This window comes from Squalius cephalus (assembly GCF_949319135.1).
Source record: "Squalius cephalus genome assembly, chromosome: 24".
NCBI classification, from domain to species: domain Eukaryota; kingdom Metazoa; phylum Chordata; class Actinopteri; order Cypriniformes; family Leuciscidae; genus Squalius; species Squalius cephalus.
The window spans coordinates 12,059,745-12,079,572 of NC_137145.1; the positions used below are offsets into that span (position 1 = coordinate 12,059,745).

Genomic DNA, 19,828 nt, shown 5'->3' on the forward strand with positions numbered 1-19,828 from the left:
TGTCTTCATGCTGTAAGGATCACAGCACATACAACACGCCTGTGAAAATAATAAGCAATATCGACGTGCATCTCCCTTTTGAAGTTTGCCTCCCAAAGAGATTTATGAAAATGAAAGTAAACGTCTGAGGCAACAGAGGGCCCACACGGAGTATTCGCCTTGTTAAGAACAAAATAATCAACTTTCACAGCTTGAAGCTTTGTTGGACCGCCCAACTTTGCTCCCTTCGTCTTTGTGGTATTGTGCGGAGAGTGAGACAGTGTCTTAAAGAATGCTTCCATAAGGCCAAAATTAGCATGTCAATATGGGACCAAGAAAATGAAATTTGTCTGGTTTGAGCCGTGAATGAGTGAAATTCGGGTTTGCAGATTATCAATTAATGGATTAGAATGTGAATTCAGTGCATTGAAGGCACCACAAATATTCACTGATTATGACTTAAAAATGGACCTTCTGCACTGTAAAATGTATGCCGTTGTGATGCAGTTAGACAGACTAGGTCAATTATATGTCCAAATCATCCAATAATATTTCTAAGATAAATCTGATTCATATTAAATAATATTAAACTGCAAATTGTCAAAGAATTTCTAAAAAAATTTGCGAGCAAACTCAAGGTTTCTTGGGAAAATGCTAATATTTTGCAAGCGAATGCAAAGAGTCTTGGGGAAACATTTGTGATAGAAAGCAAAAGCATATTTCGACAAATTCCGAGTAGCCTATGAGTCACAATACTTGGCCTTCACGTCCCATCATGTCTCGTCACTTCACTTGATGAATCATTTGATCAAGTTAATTCATAATTCAGACTCATGAAGGATTCATTCACGAATTTGACAGATCTGGTTCTTGTTTGCTGCCCATTGACTCTATCCAATCACAGCTTAATACTCAAAGTTATGGGTTTTTCGAAAAAACGTAATCCTATGAGCAATAGTAATAGTGATGCTTCCTAAGCAAACTCCAATAATTGAAGAAATGAACAAACTGGAAGTTTGAGAAAAATAGATTGTATTCATTTTAACAGTAAAATACACAAAACTACGAAATTGCAACACACAGGAAAAAAGTTCTTCGATTACACATTGAACATTGAAACTGTACGTAAAAAACTCTACCCAACCACGCCCTCCTAAAAACACTTGCAATGCACATGCTGCATGCAGGCCAGTCTATGTTGTGCTCTCAGAGAGATGTGGACGTCTCTGATTTGGACAGAAAGACAAAAGCTCTGGAACCTTCTGCTGTCCTCTCATCTCAAGCGGGGCTCGTTGATCGACGGCGCTGCCAGGTTGGCCGCCCTGCTTTGGGATATCTGTAGGAGTTTGGCACATGAAGCCTCACGCTCTAGTGTGTTCTCAGGGGCTTGGCATACACGGGCTCCAGGAAATGTAAGGGCAGCAACATGAACAGGGCTGCCAAGAAGACCACACTCACCAAGGACAGGAGCACGTACCGGCCGATGAAGAACATATCCACTATCTGAAAAACATCACAGGCTTACATTGTGAATTATTCAACATATTATACAGTTACTGGAAAGTAATTAAAGCCATGAGGTCTTTGATGTGTCCATTAATATTTTTTAATTAACATGAAATACATTTAGTATGTTCTGCTTTTCTCCACTAGAGGTCAGCAGGGTTCTTTTAAGAAATTCTGACTGCAACCTGAGGCATCTCACTAGTGACACTATTAAAGTGCCATAAAGACAGCATTTTTACCAAAATGATCTTGAGAACAGTGTGAAACTAAAAATACAACTGTTTTAAACATTGATTTTAATAAGAAATATTAGAAGGATGTCTGAAGGATCAAGTGACTGAAAACTGGAGTACTGGCTTGCTTTGTCATTACAGGCATAAAAATATATTCAAATAGAAAACTATTATCTAATGTAAACTAGAAATATAAAACATTTAATGCATGCAAACTAAATCTATCTATGGTAATACCTGATAAATAGATTGACATCATATGTTATATTTAATATACAATATAAGACAAAATGTTTATATAAAGATATAAACCAGTATCTCTAATTTAATTGAATAGTTTTTGATTCACCCTTATTTTAGCATACTCTTAGAAAACTATAACTTTTTTCTTGCCATTATTTCTTACTCTGCTGTCTGTTTTTCCTCCATGTTAGAATTAAAGCTGAACAGGGTGATAGTGTTGAATACTAATGGCACTCTACATCCCTACGGACCTGAACTAGAGTATGAGGCCTACATCATGGGAGAGGCCACAACCTACATTAAACTACAGACAGAGAGATGTCTTTGTGTGTGTCTATGCATGTGTATGTGGGAGGGGGCTCTGTCTCCAGCGAAATGCAGTGTTCTCTCGTTTAACGCATCTCACTTTCTAATTTGCCAATTAGCTGGCTAGCGAAGCACAGAGCAGAGGCCATGTTTTATTAATGTGGTATCGAATGTGCGACAGTGAGCTCCTGTTTGGGGCCGGCCTAATTGGCACTGTGATATTATTCCTTTGTACAACAGCGAGGGGTTACCCGTTTCTCATACAACACACTGTCACCTATCAAGAAAAAAACTATTATCTAGTCATACCCGCTGCAAGCAAATCAGCAATGGGTGTAACATGGATTTGGCGTTATGCACAAATCAGAGTACAACGAACGATACTACATGCATGCTTATAGGACTAACTAAATGAGAGACTTGGTTACAACAGGAAGCCACTGTGGCACAATGATGGAGATTGTATCATGTTTTGTTTTTCAATTTATCTTTCTGTTGTTCCAATTTAGGCAACTATCAGACCTTATATTCATTACTAAATTGATCAAAACTAACGTACACACAAACAAACATGCATGATTTCAAAAAGGTGCTTGTTGACATCAGAAAATATAACCTAACACCTCAAACCTGATTTGTAAATCTGAGAACATCTTTTGCAAGACATTACAGAATTTAACTACACTATGCAACCTGTGAGATCTCAAGTCTATGAATCAAAACAACTTTAGTCTTTTTCAAGCTGAGAGCAGGGGGTAATACAATAATTTTAGGTTGAAAACAAGAGAATGTTTGATTCAGTCAACATGTTTCCGTTCTGAAGACTGAAAGGTAAATGGTTCGGTTTTTGTTTGTGCAGACAAGAGGGTGGCTTGGCAGCTCAGAGCGCTGGTTTTGGCAAAGACAGACTTTAGGAAAAAACTGTTGTGTTTGTGCTTGTCTGCTGTTGAGGAGAGATAAACTAGCACATGTCTTTTTTCAAATATAACTCACACAAAGAGCTGTACAGTGCACCTAACACTATTCAAGCATGAATATCAGAATTCAATAAGCTTACAAAATTATCAAATCACTCGTACATGAACTTTTCATTAAAAAACATTAGGAGAATTCCGGAAATATTGTACGGTCACTTTATTATAGGTACGCCTGTTCAACTGCTTGTTAACGCAAATATCTAAGCAGCCAATCACATGGCAGCAACTCAATGCATTTAGGCATGTAGACATGGTCAAGCCGATCTGCTAAGTTCAAACTGAGCATCAGAATGGGGAAGAACAGTGACTTTAAACGTGGCACGGTTGTTGATGCCAGACGGGCTGGTCTGAGTATTTCAGAAACTGCTGATCTACTGGGATTTTCACACACAACCATCTCTAGGGTTTACAGAGAATGGTCCGGAAAAGAGAAAATATCCAGCGAGCGACAATTTGCACGGGCTCACCAAAATTGGACAATAGAAGTAGGGGGCTGAATTTGTCATTAACAGCATGAAAACATGGATCCATCCTGCCTTGTATCATCAGTTCAGTCTGCTGCTGGTGGTGTAATGGTGTGGGGAATATTTTCTTGGCACTTTAGGCCCCTAAGAACCAACTGAGTATCATTTAAACACCACAGCCTACCTGAGTATTGTTGCTGACCATGTCCATCCCTTTATGACCCATCTTCTGATGGCTACTTCCAGCAGGATAAAGCACCATGTCACAAAGCTCAATTAATCTCACTATTATTTAAGTTCACTATACTCAAATGTCTACCACAGTCACCAGATCTCCAATAGAGCACCTTTGGGATGTGGTGGAACAGGAGATTCATGAAACTGATGCTATCATGTCAATATGAACCAAAATCTCTGAGGAAAGTTATTTATATATTTATGGTAGTTCTGAAGGCAAAAGGGGTCCAACCCGGTACAATAAAGATGTACATAATAAAGTGGCCCGAGTATATATGTTAATGACTGATAAATCTACGATGTACTCACCTGAACTGCTCTCTCGGGCGAGGGAACTTCAGATGCGCGAGGGAAAAAGACTAAAACCAGTGTGATGGTGAGCGCCAGAAGAAATATAGGGATGATCCCTAACCTGGTGAGGCAATAACATCGTGATTATTCATGATACAACACTACAGAGCAACGCTGATGCAAGTTCTGTGTCGAAAACATAAAAGTATGTTCTTACTTCGTTGGGCCAGTTGCGCGCGACAGAACGATGGCGAGCACGAGAGTCACTATCCAGGTTAAAGCAATGATAAACACACCTGTCCCAACGCCCAACACAACATCGGCCATCCTCACCTCTCACGCTGCGTGTGCCTGCCCTGGACGAGAGAAGTAGCAGCTAACGTTATCTTTTTGCTTTTAGGCAGCGTTTATGGTGGCTGCGCGCGCGCGCTAAATCCGCCAAGTCTGGAAGTAGCAGCTAAGTTATATCAAGTCGATTTTATGAAAGCAAACCATGTGGCGCGTACTTCTTCAAACTGCTATTAGCAGAAATATACTGTTAGTTTGCTGTTTTTAATCAGTTCCACTAGCATATTACGAAGTAAACGTGCTTAAACTAGCACACTAATCCATTATAAACATTTTACGGCTAAGCAGTTTGTATATTTACCTAATAAAACAACCAAATAATGAAACCAGCTAAGTAATTCTAAATAATATACTGATTTACGCCCAGATGCATGCTGCAGAAAGTCTAAAATATTTCCATGGAAACCCAGTCGCTTCTGTTTATCTCTACACTTCCTGTGTCACAAATGGACCAATCAGGTTGTAGTATCTGGCGAGCAGTATGCTGGGAGATGTAGTTTTTCTGAATACTGGGCATACATAGATAGTAGTACCAAAAAGTACACATTTACGTTGCCTCAAGCGCTCTCTCTCTCTCTCTCTCTCTCTCTCTCTCTCTCTCTCTCTCTCTCTCTCTCTCTCTCTCTCTCTCTCTCTCTCTCTCTCTCTCTCTCTCTCTCTCTCTCTCTCTCTGTTTCTCAATGATTTCCTTGCAAATGTATGTTTACAATTGTTAACTTGTACAATTATTTAATATTGATGACACGTTCTCTTGGCAATATCACACAGTTGTCTCTATACAGGAAATAGGCTAGCTCCCTTTGGGAATTCATATGGCATAATTTATCCAGAGTAGCCTTTCTCAGCAGCAATTTAGCTCATAGTCTATGGGTTAAATTTCTAGGAGAATAACTAAATATACATTTAGGATTTGACCAAACGGCTTTTCTTCTTTTTGCACAAATAACAGTGTAAAAAAAATGCTGCCTTAAATTTTTAAGTTGGCTACAATCAACTTGGCTGTGTAAGTCAACTTAAATTACATTGAACTGACTTAAAAAAAATGAGTTGAATCTCGTAGCCTATAACTTAAAAGTTGAATTAATGTAAAAACATGTATTATCATGACTTATTGATCATGTATTTATTTTTATTTTTTTTACAGTGTAGGCTATTTTTCCTCTGCTTTCCAACTACTAACAGCCAAGGCGACCTGCAGCCGAATGTAGGTCTCATTTGATGTCGATAGGGGGCCAGCGGGCTCCACCGCTAATGAACCGGAGATGCGCGTGCAGGGCCCGGGGTGTTCGGTATACGGCACGGAATAATGCCAGTGGAAGAGGAACCGCGGCGCGGAGCAGGTCTACACTCGGTAGAGAGGGGTACGGGGAGAGAGAGAGGGAGAGAGGAGGGGGGAGATGGTGGGAGGGGTCTGATATGGCAGACGTCACGGCTTGTGTAGGGGAGTATAGGCTTGTGTTGTCAGCCTGGTGTCAGTCTGATGAAGATTGGCATTCAGGTAAGCTGTCATTCATTTTCAATGTCAGAGCGCGGCGCGGGCGAACACTCCAGCCTGTTTTCCCCCTCTCGCTCTCATTACAAAAGGCAGGACATTATTCATACAGACTGGCCGAGGGCTGAGGGGAGAGAATGATAGACAGAGAGGGAGAGAGAAAGTGAGGGAAAGAGAGAGAGAGAGAGAGAGCGTGAGTGAGCGGGAGGGAGGGAGGAGGAGGAAGAGAACGAGTGCGATAGAAGGAGGGAGGAAGAGAGGAGAGACTGTAGAAGATGCCGTGCTGTTTGGGGAGCGCGTCTTTGTGGATGAATTTATGGTGGATGATGCGTTTGGACTTGTGAAATGTGTTGGTAATTTTTGTGTCGACATTTTTTGTTGTTGGGATTTAAAGGGCGTTTTGCAATTTTTGTAGCGATACTTGACTAATTCTTCATATTCATAACGCGCAAAATATACGCATGTAAAATTCATGTTTAGAATTTTAATTGGGGTATATTTTGCTATCGCAAATGTTTTGTTGAGCAAAGCAATGTCTTTTAATGAGTAAGTTACTTATATGTCGTTTAATAAGTAAGATCATAGCCTATGTATTTTACTTTATAACTGGTCAGTTTTGAAACAATATATTGCTCAGTAAATGTTTTATCTGGTAACGTTAGGCTATTCTGAACTTTTTCCAGTTTGACATTTCTGTTTAAGATTATCGCACATTATCAGAGCAGAGTTTAGGAAAATAAAAACAGATTTGCCTGCAGTGTTAGATTATAGCACAATGACGACTTTCCGCGGAGTCAACTTTTTGTTTTAAGAATATAGTAGGCCTAGGCCTACATTTTTTTGGTTGCGAATAGCCTACATCCCTTTTTTTTTGTCTTTCTCCAATGACGCAATATTTTAAATATATATTTTAAGCATAAAACAAACGTTTTGCGGTATGTAAATCTGTAATAAAGTTTGTATTAATACTGTCATGTTTTATGTTTTGTTTATGAACCGTATGATATTGACACTAAAAACTGCAAGTGTTCGAGCAGCGTAGCGCTACTGTTGTTATGGTTACCATCTTCGAACGCGACCGTTTGTACTCTGTTCTCAAGCGTATTTGGCGCCACATGTAGCCTAAAGAAATAAGAAATACTATATTGGAAACATGCTCAATGTTGTTTTTAGTACAGTTATCATAGTTAAACTATTAAGGATTACATTTTTTTAAGCCGTCAATTTAATCAGCCTACTCTTTGCTGTTGGCTCTATGTCAGATGCATACCGTAGGCTACTTATTTATTCATTTATTTTTTAGATAGCAAATCATGTGGTTTAGTATTTATTACTCTCTTTTGTATTCTAAGATTTGTCCTGTAGCTTGTTTCCGCCATTGAATTAAAAATATAAAAGGTTTGTGACTTCTTATGTTGCAATTCTGACTTTTTTTCTCAGAATTGCTTGAAATAAAGTCAGAATTGCGAGATATAAAGTTGCAATTGCGTTTTATAAAGTCTGAATTGTGTGATATAAAGTTGCAATTGCGTGTTATGAAGTTAGAAAAAAAGTCAGAATTGCAAGATAATTGTGACCTTTTATCTGACTTTTTTTCTCAGAATTGCGTGAAATAAACGTGAGGGGAAAAAAGTCATTATTGCGAATTATTAAGTCAGAATTGTGTGGTAAAACTTTTTGTAAAAAGTTTAGTGACTTAAACACCCTTGCACTTGGGGCTGTGTGTTTTTCTGCAAATTTGGATTTTCAACCTAAACTAGCAAGCTGACGTTTGGAAAAACAGGGAACGTCTTAAAGGTACTTCATAAAGTAAGAAACATGCAACAAAAGAGTCTTTTTCAAATTGTTGTAAAGACGTCAGGTGAAATAAAGGGCTAAATGGCAGTTGACAGGAAATTTGGATATTTAAGGGTTGTTTTCAAACAAATTTGTACAAAGTCATTTTTAATACTCTTTCTGGAAATCTAAAATGCTCAGTTTATGTTCTTCATGTCAGGTTTATATCAGAATAACTGCAAGGGAGCACTGCTTCATAAATGAAACAATAATTAGATCATTTGAAATGGTGTAGTTTCAAACTCTGCAGAAATGAGAAAGCATAGTCTCAAATCCTTTCTGACTGACTTAATTTAATATGTAGCTGAAGTATACACAGACATAACACCTTTCACAATATGCTAAAATACTATTCAAGGAAAAAAAAAGCTAAATTCTAAATGTATTTAAGTAAATAACACTTTTTCTCTCTACAAATATTTAGATATGATCAGCTTAGTCTTTCCAGTACAACCCTTAACAAAGTTCTTAAAGAGTTGTAGATTTGAATTTCTTTAGTGTCAAATATAGAATAATTTCAGCCGAGAGGTGACATTGCATGTCCATTTTTGGATCTCAAAGATGGATCTCATTTAATCAGCTGTTTTATTTCTGTGGTGCAGGCGATCACAAGGCTGCATGTTTTGTCTGGAAGATAAAAGTTGTTGGATGGGGCTAATTTAAATGCCGAGATCCCTGCTGGGATCTTAATTGATGATTTGTGTCGCGGGACAAGCTGCCCACGGGCAAAACTGCAAACACAAAATACTCAGACTTTATTTGCATATTCCCCTTCTCCACATTATGAGCAAATTACAATCTGAGGTTCAATACTGCAGGACCCGGAGCTCTTTTGGTCTAATCGCTAATAAAAAAAGACTCCGTCACCCTAAATGAAGGGAGTAAACTGTGCAAAAAGAAGATTGTAAACCAATTGTGATGCTTCTAGACTTCCAGAAAGCTAATTGTCTTCCTTTCTAATGTGTCACTTTTGATGCCAACCATATACAATTCACAGTGCTAATAATTTAAACGCCTATTTTTGTACAGGTCTCATTTGGATTTTCAGATCTTACACATGTTGTTTGTCTGTTGACAGTTAATGAGATAGAGTTTTTATCTTTGCCTCAAATGAGAATTATTCATCAGCCTGTAGTCTTCTGGGGTCTTGTGTGTTCAAGGTGAAGCCATAAGAGGCAACACAGAGACAGAGCTCTGTTGTTACAGGCTTCCACCGCTAAGCCTTTGCTGATCCTGATGGCTCTCTGAGGAGCGCGGGCCTGTTATTGCGTTGGACGGCTGCGCGTCCAAACGACCTCGCTATGCTGCTCTCATACTGCCAGACACGACGGTCAAACTCCTCTCCTGGGACCTGGAGGTAGAGGAAGATTTGCTTGATTTACACGTGTAGAGGCACTTAACAGTCACCCGTAGCATAGCACTCACATCACAGCCCGTGCTGTTTTCATGTCACCCTGGCCTTGGAGCTGACGTTGATTTGATTTACAAGAAAACACAGGCTCGAAATCGACAGTCTCCAAAAAGAAACGATGATCTGATGTTAACAAATGCGATGAAGTCGTCATTTGGTGTGCTTGTCAGCACTTGTCATGCACTTTTAATAGATGTAGCTGAATGACAAGTGACTTGAAAATCTGTCCTTGACTATCCTCTATATCTGCAACATTTAGATCATCTAGATAAAAATGTATTATAATAAGTCTATGGAACAGGGTTATTATTGGTAACTGAAATAAAAACTAAAATCATAAAAAACATTTTCATTACTTAAATGGAAAAATAGACATTAACTGAAATACAATAAAATGTATAAAAAATATTTTATTTCAGCTAGTTGCCAAAGCAACATTTCTAATTTTCTTTTAATATATATATCAATGATGCTAAAACAACACTGCAATGGAAGTAAAAAAAAAAGTTTACTCGTCCCACACAGTTTGTGCTACACAAATGAGTGGTACCTCAAATTGTATGGCTTATTGAGGAGAACTGTGCTAATTCATTTCTATGTGATTTTTAGTGGAACTTCCCATAGACTTACATTGCAGGAGTAACCCAAGCCATTTCTATAAATCAGAATCTCATATTTTGATTTGGGGTTGGGATCTTTTGACTTAAGTAGCAACGCAATTCCAATGTCCTCGTAACAACCCAGTGACTTTTGCGCTGCGCATATATATATATATATATATATATATATATATATATATATACTATATATATACATATATATGTGTGTGTTTATATAATATTATTATTATCTCATGCAAATGACAGTCAAAGTTGTTCATAACAGAAATAATTACTTCACCAGGATCAAAAGCAGAGTCAAATTAGCAGCAGCTTATTATTAATTCTGAATTTAAAAACCTTGAACAAGACTGTAAACCTCTGAGTGCCTTTGTTCTTATCTCTAGTGGAATGCTGATAATCCAAATAAATGTACTCGGCGTCACTGAGGGAAATACAAACACTTCTACCAAATTCTGAATAGTAGTTTCTCAGAACAGACGAAGGTAGAAAATATTTTATTAGAATTCTTTTTGAGATCAAAGTAGGAAAAAACCCTACCCAGGACCAATTCATATTTCTTTCCCCCCTCTAAATATATAAATATATGCATGAGTACAATAACTAGTCAAATTAAAATAATGTGCTAGAGGCAGGAGAGTGCTTGACTAAGGTTGAGAGAGAATGATGTTTTCATATTTTCTCTATTAGGGCGAGCATGTGAATTGTAGGTCTCACATGTTTTACACATTTCATATGTTGGTGTCATTTGGCGTGACTGGAGAGAGATAGATGTTCTCCACCGGTGCATTGTGTGCATTTCACTCTCCTGTCTTTTGGAGTGTGGCGTGTTTTATTAGAGCTGAAATAGTGCATTGAATGCTCATCTATTACTGCAAAAGCCATCTTCTCCGAAAGTGGCATCTCGCTTCGTCCCGTTTCAATGACATAATTCATAAAGGCATGTTTTTCTCCCATTCACACTTCCTGCTCTGTCCTCTGGAGCATTCAAACACAGACCACCATTGATTCCAACCACCTGATTTCATTTGGACCTTTGACACTGGGCTATATCGGAGCTTCCTCTCCCGCTGATCTATTTGTGCATCTTTTGTTGTGTTTCGAACAGAACCCCCCACGTTTCCATCATCCTCTTTCAAGCTCAGAGCCATTGAAAGACATTGATTGGTAGCTGTATGTGTGCAAAATGCCTGTAATGGCGTCAGTACATGACAGTTATTTTTCCTTTTATTAATGCATTCGAACGACTTTCTTTATATTGATCGGGAGTGACTCCTGAATGGCGGCTAATTCTCTCATTTCAAAAAGATTATAAATGCATATCAATTCAGATAAATGGATCTGAGTTTTATTTGCAAAGTGGTGTATCTCAGCTAGTTTTATTGGCCAGTAGCTTTGCAAATACCGTTAAGAGCGGGGTTTTTTTTTGCTTTCTAATAAAATGCATTGGGACAGAGCAGCCTCTGGGATGTCATAAAGCACCTGGCTTCCCAGTGGCTTTAGCCATAATGTATGATTTACAGCTAGCAGAAGTTTCTGCTTGAAAACTGTCTCTTTTTTTCTTTTTTTTTTACTGAGACCACTAATATATGCATATATATTAGTGGTCTCAGTATATATCATGTTTATATCATGATATATATATCATGTTTCCTTCTGGAGCATTTACTATTTTGTAATAGTCGCTTATGAGTCCCTCAGTTATCCTCAATGTGAAAAGATGGATCTCAAAATCTTACTGTCCCTGCTGGAAAGGGTTCAAATATGCAAAAGATGCTGGAAAACTGAAGAATTTGCGGGACCTGGAGGATTTTTCTGAAGAACATTGGACAGTTTAACTGCTGAGGACAAACAAGGGACTCATGAACAACTATCACAAACACAAACAGTTGTGGATCATCCAGGTAAAGACACACAGTATTAAGAATCAAGGGTATGTAGACTTTTGAACGCGGTCATTTTTATAAATTCAATTTTATTTTGTCTTATGTAAACATCTTTTATGTCAAATATCTTAATCAGGACAGTACTAAATAAAAAAATAACATACATTTTTGTATGATCCCTCAGATTTTGTTAAAAATAATTAACATTTAGCAGATTCTGCAAGGTGTGTGTAAACTTTTGACCACGACTGTATATACAGTATATATATATATATATATATATATATATATATATATATGAAGAGTTCAGATGCAAAAGCCTCTAAGTGCCATCTGAAATTTTCTTCTAGAATGATCATTTTTATCAAGCTCGTATATTTAAGCTCAATAATTTCACTTAAATGACAATTAATAGGTAATTTTCATCGCCATTTAAGTGAAATTGCTGAACTTAAATATACAAGCTAGATAAAAATTATCATTCTAGAAGAAAATTTCAGATGGCACTTAGAGGCTTTTGCATCTGAACTCTTCATATATATATTACATTTTATTGCTGCTTGACTTGATCTGTCTTTTCATATTTTTGAGAAAAGACTTTTTAGATAATGTAATTCATCATCAAAAGTACAGAACTAAACACCAGCACTGCAAAAATGTGCTTGATAAGGAAACATTCATGATATATTCATGATATTTTAAATGTTATAGTTAAAAAGAATCACAGAAATTGTATATATTTTAAGACAAAAGACGTATTTTATTCAAAATGATAAAATCCTTTCACTTCCCCCTCTCCCCCCTCGAACAGACCCACTGTGGTCAAAAAAGGCTTCTAGGAACATGCAGAATGCAGACAAACTGCAATAAAATGTTTTCCAGAAGTGAGGGGAAATGGATTTGGTAATGTGTGGAAAGCATAGTGACCACTCCGATCACAATGGAGAATCATTTTTGTACTAATATTGTAGCTCAAAGTAGCTTTATGAGAAAAACTATACGGTAGTTCTTAATAAAAGCATACTTTTTTCCAAGGGTGGATCTTAGTGCTATTGTACCATAGCGGTTGCAGTAGAGTCAAATTGGCTTGTAAAGTGTTGTAATGTATCTAAATGATTTATTCTAGTAAGTTAAAAGCGATTTCCACAATCACTCTGCGCTGTAGTGTTGAAAAAGTCGCTAATTTGTCTATTATTTATCTATTTATATGTGTACTTGTTTTTATCAGTCCAACAGTGCGAGCGTTCATCATTATATCTAAATTCCTCAGAGCTCTGTGCTGTTTAGCGCTGCTGGTGGGTTGTATTTGATACATCAGTATAAGCAGCATGATTTCAGGCCGCGGGGTGCTTCGCCTTCCTCGAGCACATGAGAGATTTCACACGCACCAGCTGCTTTATTGCGTTCGTACAGTATGTGCCGACAGTTTTGGGAAAACCTCATGTCATTTCAGATTTAAGAGGTGGTTTCAATCGCCAACAAAAGGCCTCAACAACATATTTTGAGGTTCTAATGGATGTTCCAACCACGCTGAACCGCATTCCTCTCCCTCTCTTCTCTGGTTTGTTTTAGGGGCCCCATAAGATATAAAGTTGTTGCCTTTCAACTGGAGTGTAAACATATAAAAGGTTGCAGATTGAGTGTGTTCTTCTCGCTCTAGTGTTTGGAAATATCTCAGAACATTAAACAATCTTTTATTCCCAAAGCAGTTTCTTCACAATAAATTAGCACATTGCTGCAGCGTTTCCTAGTAGTTTTGGTCTAATGGTCCCCCACAGCCAGTGTGCGTGTGTGTGTGTTTATTTAATATTTACATGCAAGACAAACTTAAAAAGTGAATCATTTGCCTTCTAATAATGTTAAAGGGGGGGGGGTGAAATGCTCATTTTCACTCAATTTCCTGTTTATCTTGAGTACCTATAGAGTAGTATTGCATCCTTCATATCTCCAAAAAGTCTTTAGTTTTCTTATATTTATAAAAGAAAGATAGGCTGTACCGAGTCTTTCCGGAAAAAAACGAGCGGCTGAAGGCGGGCCGTGTGGGCGGAGCTAAAGCTGTGCTAACGCGCCGAGCTAACAACACACAGAGACATTTGAAGCAGTTTTGCTCACCACCCGGTTCCAACGCACGACCGCGAACCTTTATCATTGTGACTGCTCGATCCTTAAGCATTAGACGATCTGCAAATCCGTGGATCTGGGCTTTGTTTATAAAACAATCATCGTCGAAATGCAGGGAACAAACAGTCTTGCACAACCTCTGGAAAAACAAACTCCATCCACTGGTCCCTTAACGCTGGGTTCTTTGGGAATCTGTGCAGGGTTGTCTTGCCCTGGCAACCAAAAACCCACTTCTTTGGTGACATTGACTTCCCTAAAGCCGAGCATAGCGCTTTGATGGGCGTAGTACTGCTTTCGCTCTCTTGCTCTGGTCTATGGTTGCGCGCGCGCCCGCGTCCTTCAGGAGAAGTGCCCTTAGGACCCATATAAGGAAATTCCGCTACATCTGACGTCACACATGCCCATACTCGAAAAAAAACTTTCCGAAACTTGTGACTAACCGGAAGGAGCATTTTTGGAATAGAAATACTCCTTCAAACGTACAATTTAATTTTTTTTACTTTGTCCATGTTTAGCATGGGAATCCAACTCTTTAACAGAGTAAAAAACTCAGTATGCATGAAATAGCATTTCACCCCCCCTTTAATGTTAATGCAAAATTACATCCAGTATTATATTATATTATATTATATTGTCTTTGCAGTGCACCTTCCCCATTGAAATTCAGCATTGTCTGATGCAGTGTAAACTCTACTGTTTAGGTGACCTTACTAAATTGACTAGTTGATGATCTTACGGACAGACGCCTGCAATTCGGTTTTCTCCAGCTGCTAGCCGTGCGACTTCTGGAGGCTGTTCAATTGAAAACTTAGAGGGAGATAAATATAGCAGATGAAATTGTGTCCCGCTTTGTGTGAAACTCTAGAAACGGATGGTCTTCAGAGAAATCATCACTTGCCATACGGGGGATGATATTAATGCGAGCCCGCAAACACTGGGTGCAATAACAGCCAGGAGACTGATCAGCGATGCATCAGCCATTTATCGACCACAACTGCGTGGAAAACAATCTCGTGCTCCCTGACTGTTAGAACTTTATAACGTTGCCCTTCAGAAAGGACTGATGACAGCTCTGAGCTAAAAGTGAAACATAAACAGCTGCTGCCCCAGAGTGTGGGGGAAATGTAGACGCATGCATGTGGCGCTCTGCCATAGCCAGGGTAGGATGACACAAGTTTTTGGGGAGAGCGAGGACAGCAAATGCCCTCGCTGCTAAGGAGAGAAGCCAGGCCCGTGCACCCAGGTGACTCGTACATCCTTGGCGGATTTGGAACAGAAGTGCGAAGCAATGTGCAGAAGGTGGCAGTAATGCAAAATATGGCGTACACCTGCCTTTTTTATCTCGGCCGTAACGTGGGCCACCATTCTGGTGGTCGTATGCACTCCAGAGGTATTTATAAACCTCCATAGACATTTAATACAGCTCATCACACCTTTTAGCTCAGCTGACTCTAGCGATCAACACAACTGGGCCGAGGAAGAGCGAAAGGGTTAACCTTTTCCTTCCCGTTAGAAAAGGAGGGTGGAAAACAGAGTGAGAGGTCATGGTGAATACATATAGTGTAGGGGAATTCCTTGCCGTCTTTCCTAAACCTGCCAATGTTATCAGAGTGCAAGAGTGGAAAACCTGGTATGATACATTAGACTAAAGCAAAAGCTAAAGACTCTCAAGCCAAAGTGCGGTAAAAAAAGGTTACTGAGGATATCGTTGTCGTTGTGGTGGAAGGATTTTGTTTCTGAAATGTGTCAGAACACAATACACAAAGTAGCCGTTGCATTCTCAATGTTGCCACTAGGGACGCTGTAGCGGGAATTAGCATAAATGCTCAGTTTTCTCTTTTTCAGGTCAACTAATGCCAGGGCAATAGTTTGAAGATAGCGTTACTGAGCAAGTTAGTGAAAGTTTTTATTTATGATTTGTTTATTTGATTGCAGATTTAATTTATTTAATTGATTGGAGCTGTGTTATTTTGGTATTTTTATACTATTTTTTTTTTAATTGATATTTTGAATTTGCTTTTATTTTATATTTTCAGTTTTTATGTTTAATTATTTTCTGAGTAATTTTTTATGTAAAAATATTTGTAAATAGTTTTAGTTTTATTTCAGTTAGTAATTTTACCTTAACTTATTTCAGTTATGGCAACTTTCTAAATGTATTATTTATTATTTATTTATTTGATGACAACACTGGTTTGGAGATTTTTCCTCTTTCCATATTAGGCATATAGGAGCTGTACTGTATGCCTTTTACCAACATAACACAATATCTGCCTGGGGATGTTACCAAGATGGCCGCTGAGTTAGCTGACTTTCCTTAAAGGCCCACTGATGTGCCTTGGAACGCACTCCTCCCCCTTTTCAAATAGCCAATAGAGTTTAGTTTGCCTCACAGACTGCAAGTCATACTTGACAGCACCATGGAAGCGAATCCGAGCGCTGATGATACGTTGGATTCGATAGTAGATTTGTGAATAAATTCTAGCCATTTCATTCTTAACCAACGTACAGTTGGAAAATGGACTAAAACTCGAGCGTTTGAGCAACCAAACTCACATCTCCAACCCATATTGCTCCGTGACGTGTCAACGGTCGGTTTGGCCAGGTGGTATTTATAGCATAGGGGGCGGGACGCTTTATAGAGAGCATTTGATTGGACAGAAGATGTGATGAGAAGCTGAATGAAATTAAGCTGTCATAAAAATCCGTGATCCATTTTAGCAGAAGTGAGAGACTGTAAGTTTTGAATGCTTATATCTCCTAAATGTGAATTTTGTCATTGTTTTGGAACACACCAGCTACGCTAACATAAAGCTAAAAATCTTAAATTTTGATTTCAGGGGGTCTTTAAAGAGACTAACACATCTGGTATAATAGCATCGACAGAATATTAAAGTTTGTTACTATCACAGTAATACAAAAGCTCATATTAAGTATGTACAATAGTAGTGCACACTTAATCTATTAGCTAAGCACTGCAGTTTGCGTACTCGAGTTTCTGGCCTTAAAATGCACATATGCGTTTCCATGAGCCTGAACGTGTGTCTCATCTTGTGTGTATGCGACAGACTCATGAAAACCATCATGATGAGCCAGGGAATCTGATGAAAGCTCAGTGTCTGACTTTTCCGTGTCCCAGCACTCATTCCTTAAGTCCCAGGACAGGAAGCAGAGCGAGCTGCAGGCCTCAGAGAGTGTCTGAGTTTGGGCAGATGGGAGATGAAGTTTGGCTGAGGGCCAGAGATCTCTGGTGAGCAGATAGGAATGAAAGAGCATATGAGCCCAGGGATGGATTTTCCACAAGGTGACCATCAGCTTTTGTCATTTTAGTTGTAGTACTAATAATGTTAATTTGTAAAATATTGACCAATTTTCTTTGGTTAAAAAAAAAAAAAATCTCAGACTTAGATTTGAAGGAGGGATTTGAGTCAAACAAAATTGAATTGTTTGATTTAGACAACTTAGCACGCCCTAGCAACCACCCTGACATCCCACAATGATCTAGCAACTGCATAGCAATGGTCTAAAAATCCTCGCACACTAGCAACCACTGACAACACCGTATCATCATGAAAACACTGCTTACACTACCATTCAAAAGTTGGGGGTCAGTAAGAAAACAATACTTTTATGCAGGAAGGATGCATTAAATTGAGCAAAAGACACAGACTTTTACAATTTTTCTAATTTTTTTAAAAAAAATATTAAGCAGCACTGTTATTAACTGTGATAATAAAAATAAATTTGCTTGAGCACCAAATCATAGAATGATTTCTGAAGGATCATGTGACACTGAAGACTGGCGTAATAGCTACTTCACTAAATTACATTTTAAAATATATTAATATATTAATATATTTCCTAATATTAAGTTTTTATTGTATTTTTGATCAAATAAATTCAGCCTTGCTGAGCATAAGAGACTTAAAAAAAAAAAAAAAAAAAAAAATTCTTACAAACTCCAAACATTTGAACAGTACTTTTGTGTAAAAATGTTTAAAAATTCATTTTTAAAATTCAGTCTTTCTTAAAACAATCATGAAACAATCAGTTTACATTCATTTATTAAAATATGACCTGGGCTTATAATAATGTGTCATCATTACAGATTCTGCCTTTCAAAGGTGGAGGTATTACAGATTTAAAAGTTCCCATAAACTCTTCTCCAAAAGTCTGAGGAAAATCAAAATTTCATGGTGAGGTGGTGTGCCATTTACAAGATTTAAAAGGATTTGTTTCGGATAAGAGCCCAGATCTACCTGTCTCATTGCTACGCCTAGAGATATTTTTAGCAGTTAAGTCCTTTTCCTGTTTGGATTTCCGTAGCTCACAAATGTGGAGAAGACTGCAGCAAAAATTCCAAGATTCAGATCAAGTGAAATGTAGCCTATTATGCACTGAGTATGAAAGTGTTGTTTCGACATGGAGAGCACAGCGTATACTTCATTAAGCGCTAATATTGCTTTGTGAGTTTGTGTGTCGGTCTGAATGGTAACAAAATAAACTTTTGCTTCATTCAGCATGTGCGTTTGTTTTGTTCTCAGTGTGTATATATATAAGCTTAATGCGTCTGCGTGTTGCTCCATATTCCCCTTGTTGTGTCTAGTGCGGCCTTTTGTGTCAGCTGCACACTGGTTTAATGTGAAGTTTAAGCTTCTCATGACGCCAACTAGGGTCTAGTTACACTAGTGGGAATACCTGCTATTGTCCGCTAAATCCCTTCTAATTCCCAGGAATTCTGCTATCATTCCACTCATCAAACCTCCTTGGTCCTGCCACACTTCCATAAGTGATCTTAAAGACACAGACCCTCCACCATGATGCCTTTAAAAGCTATTTATGGTTTATATGCATCAAATACCTATAGAGTTCTGCTCTGTGGTCAGTTTTGCTTGTCATTCATATTTTAAGGTTACATTTTTGATCCAGTTTTAGTGATTTTGTGATGCCAAATCTCATGAAGCAATCTTCCGATACAGACAAAAAAGTCTGTCATTCTTCCAGACGGTTTTGACGACTGCTATCAGGCGTTCCTGAATGCAAAGGGCTATTTTCATATATTGCATAGAAAAACAATTACGCCCTAATGTTACACACTTTATTAGAGGAGAGACACACAGAATATGAATTGTTCCGTGGTTGTCATAGTAACAGGAAGTTCTAAACCCCCGGCAGCAAATGTTGTTCTCGTGGTCTTTGAACAGCTGGGGGGCTGTTACTGGCAAGGCATTGTGGGTCATTACCACCTTGCATTTCTTGGGACAAAATTTCTTGCTTTTCTTGGGTCAAAATCAGAAGGAGTTTGAGTTGCGTCAAAGACAGTGTTTTAAATGTGTCAGTCTAATGACTGTAGACTGTAGTTATTTTTATAGGACAGACAAGATTGAAGAGACAAAAGGACCAAAAGAGGGCTATATAACACTGGAGAAAGCTATCTATTAGAATTGACATTTGTCTAAAAATTCCTTTCTTTCTTTTTAAGAGGCGTCCAAAAAGAAATCAGGCTCTGGCAAGTCATCTAATACAATATAATGAAATATATATGTTTTATTGTGTTAGAACAATCACCTAAACGCCTGTTCACACAAAGACGAATGTTCGGTGCGATAAACACTTTAATTTGAATGAACGTCTGTTAATGCATCTGTTCTCTTTTATGCAGACTTTGAGAGGTGTTCTAATCTCTTTTCCATCACACTGCGAAGAAAACTCACCGCTTTTAAAGCTCAAGCTCTTTAAGGATGGGTGGATTCTGATTCGCTGTCAACAAAAAAATCATCCTGAAAGTGATTACAACAATATTGTTTCTTTGTGTTGTTATTGTTATAGCTGTTTTCTATTCGCATAGAATTAGAAAAATTATTAAAACTTTATAGTT

General features: G+C 38.1%; 2 protein-coding genes across 5 annotated transcripts in view; one reads left to right on the plus strand and one right to left on the minus strand.

Annotated features, from left to right (window-relative positions):
- Nucleotides 1-997: 997 nt before the first annotated feature.
- tmem218 (transmembrane protein 218) lies at nucleotides 998-4,586 on the minus strand. Of its 2 annotated transcripts, XM_079860423.1 has the most exons (4): nucleotides 4,454-4,586; nucleotides 4,255-4,357; nucleotides 1,438-1,482; nucleotides 998-1,315 (listed from the first exon to the last, which is right to left on the minus strand). In XM_079860423.1, the coding sequence occupies exons 1-4, from the start codon at nucleotides 4,561-4,563 to the stop codon at nucleotides 1,253-1,255; spliced, it is 321 nt and encodes a 106-aa protein (XP_079716549.1). In that variant the 5' UTR covers nucleotides 4,564-4,586; the 3' UTR covers nucleotides 998-1,252. The 2 variants fall into 2 exon arrangements, with proteins under 2 accessions (XP_079716549.1, XP_079716548.1); XM_079860422.1 differs by having other exon boundaries at nucleotides 1,105-1,482.
- pknox2 (pbx/knotted 1 homeobox 2) overlaps nucleotides 4,553-19,828 on the plus strand; it is a 72,092-nt gene continuing 56,816 nt past the window's right edge. Inside the window, exon 1 of one of the 3 annotated variants that reach the window (XM_079860391.1) lies at nucleotides 4,553-4,605. The gene's annotated coding sequence lies outside the window, so the exon portion shown is untranslated. Of the gene's footprint in view, nucleotides 4,606-5,900; nucleotides 6,083-6,324; nucleotides 6,430-19,828 lie in introns of those variants that run through there. The other 2 variants (XM_079860392.1, XM_079860393.1) reach the window with 2 other exon arrangements.

Coding starts and splice junctions, on each gene's coding strand:
- tmem218 (XM_079860422.1), bottom strand. CDS start 4,563: ATGGCCGATGTTGTGTTGGGCGTTGGGACAGGTGTGTTTATCATTGCT. Junction 4,358..4,453: donor CGCGCAACTGGCCCAACGAA/GTAAGAACATAC, acceptor TTGCCTCACCAG/GTTAGGGATCATCCCTATAT. Junction 1,483..4,254: donor CGCCCGAGAGAGCAGTTCAG/GTGAGTACATCG, acceptor GATGTTTTTCAG/ATAGTGGATATGTTCTTCAT.